General features: G+C 38.8%; 1 protein-coding gene across 1 annotated transcript in view; it reads right to left on the bottom strand.

The window, feature by feature from the left end:
* CGN (cingulin) overlaps positions 1–11,191 on the bottom strand; it is a 32,150-nt gene that overhangs the window by 4,618 nt on the left and 16,341 nt on the right. Inside the window, exons 4-8 of the mRNA XM_062511256.1 lie at positions 9,226–9,317; positions 8,353–8,419; positions 7,587–7,678; positions 5,101–5,191; positions 1,269–1,439 (exon numbers count right to left, since the gene is read on the bottom strand). Coding sequence (XP_062367240.1) covers positions 1,269–1,439; positions 5,101–5,191; positions 7,587–7,678; positions 8,353–8,419; positions 9,226–9,317 — 513 coding nt within the window. The remainder of the gene's footprint in view (positions 1–1,268; positions 1,440–5,100; positions 5,192–7,586; positions 7,679–8,352; positions 8,420–9,225; positions 9,318–11,191) is intronic.

Below are 11,191 nucleotides of genomic sequence, written 5' to 3'. Positions count from 1 at the left end.
GATTTCTCCTGGCAAAGAATCCCAGAGATTCCATCCCCTCCCCCTCCCCCCCCCAAAAAACAAAACACAACAAAAAAAAAATCCCGCCCAAAAAAATTCCCACAAAATATCCAAGGAATCGGCATCGAATCCGTGGAAATTCCAGAGGGTTTCCATTTTTTCCCCATTTTTTCCCCATTTTTTTTCCCAATTTTTCCCTAATTTTTTACCAATTTTTCCCCATTTTTTCCCCATTTTTTCCCAATTTTTCCCTAATTTTTTACCAATTTTTACCAATTTTTCCCAATTTTTTCCCATTTTTTTCCCAATTTTTCCCAATTTTTTCCCATTTTTCCCCATTTTTCCCTATTTTTTTCCCATTTTTTCCCCAGTTTTTCCCCATTTTTTTCCCAATTTTTTCCTAATTTTTCCCAATTTTTTCCCATTTTCGCCCAATTTTTTACCGTTTTTCCCAATTTTTTCCTAATTTTTTCCCAATTTTTTCCCTATTTTTTCCCATTTTTTTCCCATTTTTTCCCCATTTTCCCCAATTTTTTCCCAATTTTTTTCCCATTTTTTCCCCAATTTTTTCCCCATTTTTCCCCATTTTTCCAAATTTTTTCCCATTCCCATTTCCCATTCTCCATTCCCCATTCCCCATTCCCATTCCCATTCCCATTCCCCATTCCCATTCCCCATTCCCCATTCCCATTCCCATTCCCATTCCCCATTCCCATTCCCCATTCCCATTCCCCATTCCCCATTCCCCATTCCCATTCCCCATTCCCATTTCCCATTTCCCATTCCCCATCCCCATTCCCATTCCCGTTCCCGTTCCCATTCCCATTCCCATTCCCATTCCCATTTCCCCCATTCCCATTCCCATTCCCATTCCCCATTCCCATTTCCCATTTCCCATTCCCCATTCCCATTCCCATTCCCGTTCCCGTTCCCATTCCCATTCCCATTCCCATTCCCATTTCCCCATTCCCATTCCCATTCCCATTCCCCATTCCCATTTCCCATTTCCCATTTCCCATTCCCCATTCCCATTCCCATTCCCCATTCCCATTCCCATTCCCGTTCCCATTCCCATTCCCGTTCCCATTCCCATTCCCATTCCCATTCCCATTCCCATTCCCATTCCCATTTCCCCCATTCCCATTCCCATTCCCCATTCCCATTTCCCATTTCCCATTCCCATTCCCATTCCCATTCCCATTCCCCATTCCCCATCCCCATCCCCATTTCCCATTCCCGTTCCCATTCCCATTCCCATCATTCCCAACCTGGGTGCTGGCGTCGAGCAGCTCCCGGTTCCTCTGGAGCTCGTTCCGGATCTGCTCCATTTGGGAATCGTGAGCCGAAACCTCGGCCTGCAGCGCCCCCCGCAGGGCCAGCAGCTCCCGCTCCAGGCGGCGCCGCGACGCCAGCGCCGCGTCCAGCTGGGCACGGAGATCCTGGAAAAACGTCGGGAAAAACGTCGGGAAAAACGACGGGAAAACGGGATTGGGGATGTGGGAGTGAGAACAGAGCCGAGCAGAGCTGGGCACGGAGATCCTGGAAAAACGTCGGGAAAAACGACGGGAAAAACGACGGGAAAACAGGATTGGGAATGTGGGAGTGAGAACAGAGCCGAGCAGAGCTGGGCACGGAGATCCTGGAAAAACGTCGGGAAAAACGACGGGAAAAAAAGGGATTGGGAATGTGGGAGTGAGAACAGAGCCGCATCCAGCTGGGCACGGAGATCCTGGAAAAACGTCGGGAAAAACGTCGGGAAAAACGTCGGGAAAACAGGATTGGGAATGTGGGAGTGAGAACGGAGCCGAGCAGAGCTGGGCACGGAGATCCTGGAAAAACGTCGGGAAAAACGTCGGGAAAAAAAGGGATTGGGAATGTGGGAGTGAGAACAGAGCCGAGCACAGCTGGGCACGGAGATCCTGGAAAAACGTCGGGAAAAACGTCGGGAAAGACGTCAGGAAAACAGGATTGGGAATGTGGGAGTGAGAACGGAGCCGAGCAGAGCTGGGCACGGAGATCCTGGAAAAACGTCGGGAAAAACGACGGGAAAAAAAGGGATTGGGAATGTGGGAGTGAGAACAGAGCCGCATCCAGCTGGGCACGGAGATCCTGGAAAAACGTCAGGAAAAACGTCGGGAAAACAGGATTGGGAATGTGGGAGTGAGAACGGAGCCGAGCAGAGCTGGGCACGGAGATCCTGGAAAAACGTCGGGAAAAACGTCGGGAAAAAAAGGGATTGGGAATGTGGGAGTGAGAACAGAGCCGAGCACAGCTGGGCACGGAGATCCTGGAAAAACGTCGGGAAAAACGTCGGGAAAGACGTCAGGAAAACAGGATTGGGAATGTGGGAGTGAGAACGGAGCCGAGCAGAGCTGGGCACGGAGATCCTGGAAAAACGTCGGGAAAAACGTCGGGAAAAAAAGGGATTGGGAATGTGGGAGTGAGAACAGAGCCGAGCACAGCTGGGCACGGAGATCCTGGAAAAACGTCGGGAAAAACGTCGGGAAAAACGACGGGGAAAACGGGATTGGGGATGTGGGAGTGAGCCCAGAGCCGAGCAGAGCTGGGCACGGAGATCCTGGAAAAACGTCGGGAAAAACGACGGGAAAAACGACGGGAAAACAGGATTGGGAATGTGGGAGTGAGCCCAGAGCCGAGCAGAGCTGGGCACGGAGATCCTGGAAAAACGTCGGGAAAAACGACGGGAAAAACGACGGGAAAACAGGATTGGGAATGTGGGAGTGAGAACAGAGCCGAGCAGAGCTGGGCACGGAGATCCTGGAAAAACGTCGGGAAAAACGTCGGGAAAAAAAGGGATTGGGAATGTGGGAGTGAGAACAGAGCCGAGCAGAGCTGGGCACGGAGATCCTGGAAAAACGTCGGGAAAAACGTCGGGAAAGACGTCGGGAAAAACATCGGGAAAAAAAGGGATTGGGAATGTGGGAGTGAGAACGGAGCTGAGCAGAGCTGGGCACGGAGATCCTGGAAAAACGTCGGGAAAAATGTCGGGAAAAACGGGATTGGGAAAGAATGGATCGAGAGTGTGGGAGTGAGCCCAGAGCTGAGCACAGCTGGGCACGGAGATCCCGGAAAAACGTCGGGAATATGTCGGGAAAAATGTCCGGAAAAATCGTTGGGAAATGTTGGGATTTCGGAAGTTGGGGAAATTGGGATTTGGGAAATTGTGGAAAAGTCGGGATTTGGGAAATGGGAAAATTTGGAGAATTGGGATTTGGGAAATTGGGATTTGGGAAATTGTGGAAAAGTTGGGAAAAGTCGAGATTTGGGTAAAGGGAAAATTTGGAGAATTGGGATTTGGGGAATTGGGATTTGGGAAATGGGAAAATTGGGAAAAGTTGGGATTGGGGAAATGGGCAAATTGGGAAAAGTTGGGATTGGGGAAGAGGAAATTGGGATTTGGGAAATGGGAAATTTGGGAAAATGGGAAATCAGATTTTTTTCCCTTTTTTTGTGCCATTTCTCCCATTTCTCAATTCCCATTTCCCCCCTTTTTTTTTGCCATTTTCCCCCTATTTTCATTCCCATTTTCCCGTTTTTTCCCCATTTCCCATTTCTCAATTCCCATTTTCCCATTTTCCCCCCATTTCCCATCTCCCAATTCCCATTTCTCAATTCCCATTTTCCCATTTTTCCCCATTTCCCATTTTTCCCCATTTCCCATTTTTCCCATTTTTTCCTCATTTCCCAATTCCCATTTTCCCATTTTTCCCCATTTCCCCCATTTCCCATTTTCCCATTTTTCCCATTTTTTCCTCATTTCCCAATTCCCATTTTTCCCATTTTTCCCCCATTTCCCATTTCTCAATTCCCATTCCCCCATTTTTCTTTTTTTTTTTTAGGTTCTTTTTTTGTTTGTTTGTTTTTGTTTTTTTTTTTTTTTAATTATTTTTTCCTCCATTTCCCCCCCCCCCGTTTGGGATATTTATTATTATTATTATTATTATTATTATTATTATTATTATTATTATTATTATTATTACTATCATTACTACTATCATTACTATTATCATTACTATTATTATTATTAATTATTTTATTATTATTATTACGATTATTACAATTATTTCTTAGTATATTATTATTATATTATTTTTATTATTATTTATTATTATTATATTATTATATTATCATTACTAATTATTATTATTACTATTACTATTACTATTATTACTATTACTTCTTAGTATATTATTATTATTATATTATACTATTATTATTATTAATTATTATATTATTTTATTATTATTAATGATATTATTATATTATTATCGATATTTATTATTATTACTATTATTACTATTATTTATTATTATAATATTATTATATTATTCTACTATTATTATTAATTATTATTGTATTATTATTATTACTATTATTATTACTATTATTTATTATTATTATTACTACTATTATTAGTTTTATTTGTTATCATAATATTATATTATTATTATTTATTAATAATAATAATAATAATTATAATTTTATATTTTTATTTTTATTTTTATTTTTATTTTTATTTCTATTTTTATTTTTATTTTTATTTCTATTTCTATTTTTATTTCTATTTTTATTTTTATTTTTATTTTTATTTCTATTTTTATTTCTATTTTTATTTTTATTTTTATTTTTATTTTTATTTTATTTTTATTTCTATTTCTATTTTTATTTTTATTTTTATTTTTATTTTTATTTTTATTTTTATTTCTATTTTTATTTTTATTTTTATTTTTATTTTATTTTTATTTCTATTTCTATTTTTATTTTTATTTTTATTTTTATTTCTATTTCTATTTCTATTTTTATTTTTATTTTTATTTTTATTTTTATTTTTATTTTTATTTCTATTTCTATTTTTATTTCTATTTCTATTTCTATTTTTATTTCTATTTCTATTTCTATTTCTATTTCTATTTCTATTTTTATTTTTATTTTATTTTTATTTCTATTTCTATTTCTATTTCTATTTCTATTTTTATTTCTATTTCTATTTTTATTTTTATTTCTATTTCTATTTTTATTTTTATTTTTATTTTTATTTCTATTTTTATTTTTATTTTTATTATTAATTTCTTTATTTACCTGGCAGATCTCCCCCATGTCGGGGTCACTTTTGGGGTCCCTTTGTGCTTCGTGCCCCGAGCTCGGCGCCTGCGGCTCCTCCTGGGCCGGCCTGGGCCACGAGGGGTTAATGGGGAATTGAAGGGGAAATGAAATTATTGGGGTTTGATATGGGGGAAATTAAATTATTGGGGTTTGATATGGGGGAAATTAAATTATTGGGGTTTGATATGGGGGAAATTAAAAATATTGGGGGTTGATATGGGGGAAATTAAAAATATTGGGGGTTGATATGGGGGAAATTAAATTATTGGGGTTTGATATGGGGGAAATTAAATTATTGGGGTTTGATATGGGGGAAAAAATAAAAATATTGGGGTTTGATATGGGGGAAATTAAATTATTGGGGTTTGATAGAGGGGGAAAAATAAAAATATTGGGGATTGATATGGGGGAAATTAAATTATTGGGGGTTGATATGGGGGAAAAATAAAAATTATTGGGGTTTGATATGGGGGAAATTAAATTATTGGGGTTTGATATGGGGGAAATTAAAAATATTGGGGTTTGATATGGGGGAAAAATAAAAATTATTGGGGTTTGATATGGGGGAAATTAAATTATTGGGGTTTGATATGGGGGAAATTAAATTATTGGGGTTTGATATGGGGGAAAAATAAAAATTATTGGGGTTTGATATGGGGGAAATTAAATTATTGGGGTTTGATATGGGGGAAATTAAAAATATTGGGGTTTGATATGGGGGAAATTAAATTATTGGGGTTTGATATGGGGGAAAAATTAAAATTATTGGGGTTTGATATGGGGGAAATTAAAAATATTGGGGTTTGATAGAGGGGAAAAATTAAAAATATTGGGGTTTGATATGGGGGAAACATTAAAATTATTGGGGTTTTTATAGGGGAAATTAAATTATTGGGGTTTGATATGGGGGAAATTAAATTATTGGGGTTTGATATGGGGGAAATTAAATTATTGGGGGTTGATATGGGGGAAAAAATAAAAATATTGGGGTTTGATATGGGGGAAATTAAAAATATTGGGGTTTGATATGGGGGAAAAATAAAAATTATTGGGGTTTGATATGGGGGAAATTAAATTATTGGGGTTTGATATGGGGGAAAAATAAAAATTATTGGGGTTTGATATGGGGGAAATTAAATTATTGGGGTTTGATATGGGGGAAAAATAAAAATTATTGGGGTTTGATATGGGGGAAATTAAATTATTGGGGGTTGATATGGGGGAAAAAATAAAAATATTGGGGTTTGATATGGGGGAAATTAAAAATATTGGGGTTTGATATGGGGGAAATTAAATTATTGGGGTTTGATATGGGGGAAAAATTAAAATTATTGGGGTTTGATATGGGGGAAATTAAAATTATTGGGGTTTGATAGAGGGGAAATTAAAAATATTGGGGTTTGATATGGGGGAAATTAAATTATTGGGGTTTGATATGGGGGAAAAATAAAAATTATTGGGGTTTGATATGGGGGAAATTAAATTATTGGGGTTTGATATGGGGGAAAACATTAAAATGATTGGGGTTTGATATGGGGGAAAATTAAATTGATTTGGGTTTGATAGAGGGGAAATTAAATTATTGGGGTTTGTTATAGGGGAAATTAAATTATTGGGGTTTGATATGGGGAAAAAATTAAAATTATTGGGGTTTGATAGAGAGGAAACATTAAAATGATTGGGGTTTGATATGGGGGAAAAATTAAATTATTGGGGTTTGATATGGGGAAAACATTAAAATTATTGGGGTTTGATAGAGGGGAAATTAAATTATTGGGGTTTGATATGGGGGAAATTAAAATTATTGGGGTTTGATAGAGGGGAAAAATTAAAAATATTGGGGTTTTTATAGGGGAAAATTAAAGGGGTTTTTTTAGGATGACCCCAAACCCCCAGGAGAGACCCCAAACCCTTCCCAAAACCCTTTTGGGGTCCCCCCAAACCCTTTTAGGGAACCCCAAACCCCTTTGGGTGACCCCAAATCATTCCCCAAATCCCTTTAGGGAACCCCAAACCCTTTTGGGGTCACCCCAAACCCTTTTAGGGCACCCCAAACCCTTTTGGGGTCACCCCAAACCCTTCAGGGTGACCCCAAACCCTTCCCCAAATCCCTTTAGGGAACCCCAATCCCCTTTGGGTGACCCCAAATCCTTCCCCAAACCCTTTTCGGGCACCCCAAACCCTTTTGGGGTCACCCCAAACCCTTTGGGGAACCCCAAACCCTTCAGGGTGACCCCAAATCCCTTTAGGGAACCCCAAACCCTTCAGGGTCACCCCAAATCCCTTTAGGGCACCCCAAACCCTTCAGGGTCACCCCAAACCCTTTAGGGCACCCCAAACCCTTTTGGGGTCACCCCAAACCCTTTAGGGAACCCCAAACCCTTCAGGGTGACCCCAAATCCCTTTAGGGCACCCCAAACCCTTTTGGGGTCCCCCCAAACCCTTTTAGGGTCCCCCATTACTGGGCCTGGCTCTGCTGCAGCTCCTGGGATTTCCTGTCCAGGGCCCCTCGCAGGATTTGGGATCGGGACGAGTCCGGAGCCGCCGCGGAAATCTGGGAAATTCGGGGACATCCCGCCCTGAAATCCCAAATCTGCCCCGAATCCCAAATATGCCCCAAATCCCAAATCCGCCCCGAATCCCAAATCCATCCCAAATCCCAAACCCATCCCAATTTATCCCAAATCTGCCCCAAATCCCAAACCCATCCCAATTTATCCCAAATCTGCCCCGAATCCCAAACCCATCCCAATTTATCCCAAATCTGCCCCGAATCCCAAAGCCAAAATCCACCCCAAATCTGAAATCACAAACCCCAAATCCCCAAAACCCCAAAACCCCAAATTCCCAAACCCCAAATCCCAAACCCCAAAACCCCAAATCCCAAAACCCAAATCCCCAAACCCCAAAACCTCAAATCCCCGAAACCCCAAATCCCAAACTCCCAAATCCCCAAACCCCAAACCCCAAATCCCCAAATCCCCAAAACCCCAAACCCCAAATCCCCAAACCCCAAATCCCCAAACCCCAAACCCCAAACCCCAAAACCCCAAATCCCAAATCCCCAAACCCCAAACTCCCAAACCCCAAATCCCAAACCCCAAATCGCAAATTCCCAAACTCCCAAATCCCCAAACCCCAAAACCTCAAATCCCCAAACCCCAAACCCCAAACCCCAAATCCCCAAACCCCGAATCCCAAAACCCCAAATCCCGGAATTCCCGTCACCATCCCGTGGAATTCCCGCAGCAGCCTCGAGCTTTTCCTCCTCAGGGAAACGTCGCTCTCGGAGCTCCTTTGGGGTCGGGATTTAGGGGAAAGTTTGGGGTCGGGGTCACGGAGCCCGAATTCTGGGGAGGCTTTTAGGGCATTTTGGGGAGGTTTTGGGGGATTTTGGGGAAGGATTTGGGGGATTTTGGGGGGATTTAGGGGATTTTAGGGAGGATTTTGGGGATTTTAGGGAGGTTTTGGGGGATTTTTGGGGGGATTTATGGGATTTTGGGATGGTTTGGGGGATTTTGGGGAGGTTTTGGGGGATTTTTGGGGGGATTTAGGGGATTTTGGGGCGGTTTTAGGGGATTTTGGGGAGGTTTTGGGGGATTTTTGGGGAGGTTTTGGGGGATTTTGGGGAGGTTTTGGAGGATTTTGGGGATACCTTTGGGACATTTTGGGGTTATTTTGGGATATTTTGGGGATACCTTTGGGGTAATTTGGGGATATTTTGGGGATATTTTGGGGCAATTTTGGGGCAATTTGGGGATATTTTGGGGTAATTTTGGGGTAATTTGGGGTAATTTGGGGATATTTTGGGGATATTTTGGGGATATTTTGGGGTAATTTGGGGATATTTTGGGGTAATTTGGGGATATTTTGGGGTAATTTGGGGATATTTTGGGGATATTTTGGGGATATTTTGGGGTAATTTGGGGATATTTTGGGGATACCTTTGGGGTAATTTGGGGATATTTTGGGGATATTTTGGGGATATTTTGGGGATATTTTGGGGTAATTTGGGGATATTTTGGGGATACCTTTGGGGTAATTTGGGGATATTTTGGGGATATTTTGGGGGTGGTTTCGGGGCAGTTTTTTGGGGCTCACCCCTCCCTCAGGATGCCGTAGACGAGCTCCGCGAGGTTTCGGCCTCCCCCCAATTCCCGCTGATCCCGCAGCAGATCCGGGGTGGATTTCAGCTTTGGGGGAGGGGGGGGGAATAATAAAAAAAAAAAATCCTAAATCCCAAAGGGGAGGAAAAAAAAATCCCAAATCCCAAATCCCAAAACCCAGAGGGAAAAAAAAAAAATTCCTAAATCCCAAAGGGAAAAAAAAAACCCCAAATCCCAAAGGGGAAAACAAAAACAAAAAAAAACCCCAAACAAATCCCAAATCCCAGAGGGGAAAAAACAAATCCCAAACAAATCCCAAATCCCAGAGGGAAAAAAACAAATCCCAAACAAATCCCAAATCCCAGAGGGAAAAAAAAAAAACCCAAACAAATCCCAAATCGCAAATCCCAAATCCCAAACCCCAAATCCCAAAACCCAGAGGGGAAAAAAAAATTCCTAAATCCCAAAGGGGAAAAAAAAAAAAAACCAAAAAAAACCCCAAACAAATCCCAAATCCCAAAACCCAGAGGGGGAAAAAAAAAATTCCTAAATCCCAAAGGGAAAAAAAACCAAATCCCAAATGGGGAAAACAAAAACAAAAAACCCCAAACAAATCCCAAATCCCAAACCCCAAATCCCAAAGGGAAAAAAAAACCCAAACAAATCCCAAATCCCAAAGGGGAAAAAACAAATCCCAAAACCCAGAGGGAAAAAAAAAAATTCCTAAATCCCAAAGGGAAAAAAAAAAAACAGATCCCAAATGGGGGAAAAAAAAACAAAAAACCCCAAACAAATCACAAATCCCAGAGGGGAAAAAAAAAACCCCAAACAAATCCCAAATCCCAAATCCCAAAGGGAAAAAAAAAAATCCAAATCCCAAATGGGGGAAAAAAAAAAAACCAAAAAAAACCCAAACAAAACCCAAACCCCAAACCCCAAAACCCAGAGGGAAAAAAAAAAATTCCTAAATCCCAAAGGGAAAAAAAAAAACAGATCCCAAATGGGGGAAAAAAAAACCAAAAAAAACCCCAAACAAATCACAAATCCCAGAGGGGAAAAAAAAAACCCCAAACAAATCCCAAATCCCAAAGGGGAAAAAACAAATCCCAAACCCCAAACCCCAAAAACCAGAGGGGGAAAAAAAAAAAACAAAAAAAACCCCAAACAAATCCATTATAAAATAATTTATAGAGGAAATAAAATAATTTATAGAAGAAATAAAATAATTTATAGAGGAAATAAAATAATTTATAGAGGAAATAAAATAATTAATGTAGGAAATAAAATTATTTATGTAAGAAATCAAATAATTTATAGAGGAAATAAAATAATTTATGTAAGAAATAAAATAATTTATGTAGGAAATAAAATAATTAATGTAGGAAATAAAATAATTTATAGAAGAAATAAAATAATTTATAGAGGAAATAAAATTATTTATGTAGGAAATAAAATAATTTATAGAGGAAATAAAATAATTTATAGAAGAAATAAAATAATTTATAGAGGAAATAAAATTATTTATGTAAGAAATCAAATAATTTATAGAGGAAATAAAATAATTTATGTAAGAAATAAAATTATTTATGCAGGAAATAAAATAATTTATGTAGGAAATAAAATTATTTATAGAGGAAATAAAATTATTTATGTAGGAAATAAAATTATTTATGTAAGAAATAAAATAATTTATAGAGGAAATAAAATAATTTATAGAGGAAATAAAATAATTTATGTAGGAAATAAAATAATTTATAGAAGAAATAAAATAATTTACAGAGGAAATAAAATTATTTATGTAAGAAATAAAATAATTTATAGAGGAAATAAAATAATTTCTGTAGGAAATAAAATAATTTATAGAGGAAAATAAATTATAACAAAAAAAAAGTTTATACAGGAAAAAAAACAATTTATAGGGAAAAAAAATCAATTTTTACAGGGAAAAAAACCCCCAAATT

Source organism: Cinclus cinclus, chromosome 31 (genome assembly GCF_963662255.1).
Source record: "Cinclus cinclus chromosome 31, bCinCin1.1, whole genome shotgun sequence".
Classification (NCBI taxonomy): Eukaryota; Metazoa; Chordata; class Aves; order Passeriformes; family Cinclidae; genus Cinclus; species Cinclus cinclus.
Note: the sequence above shows the minus strand (reverse complement) of the source record. Positions and strands in the feature narration are given on the sequence as shown.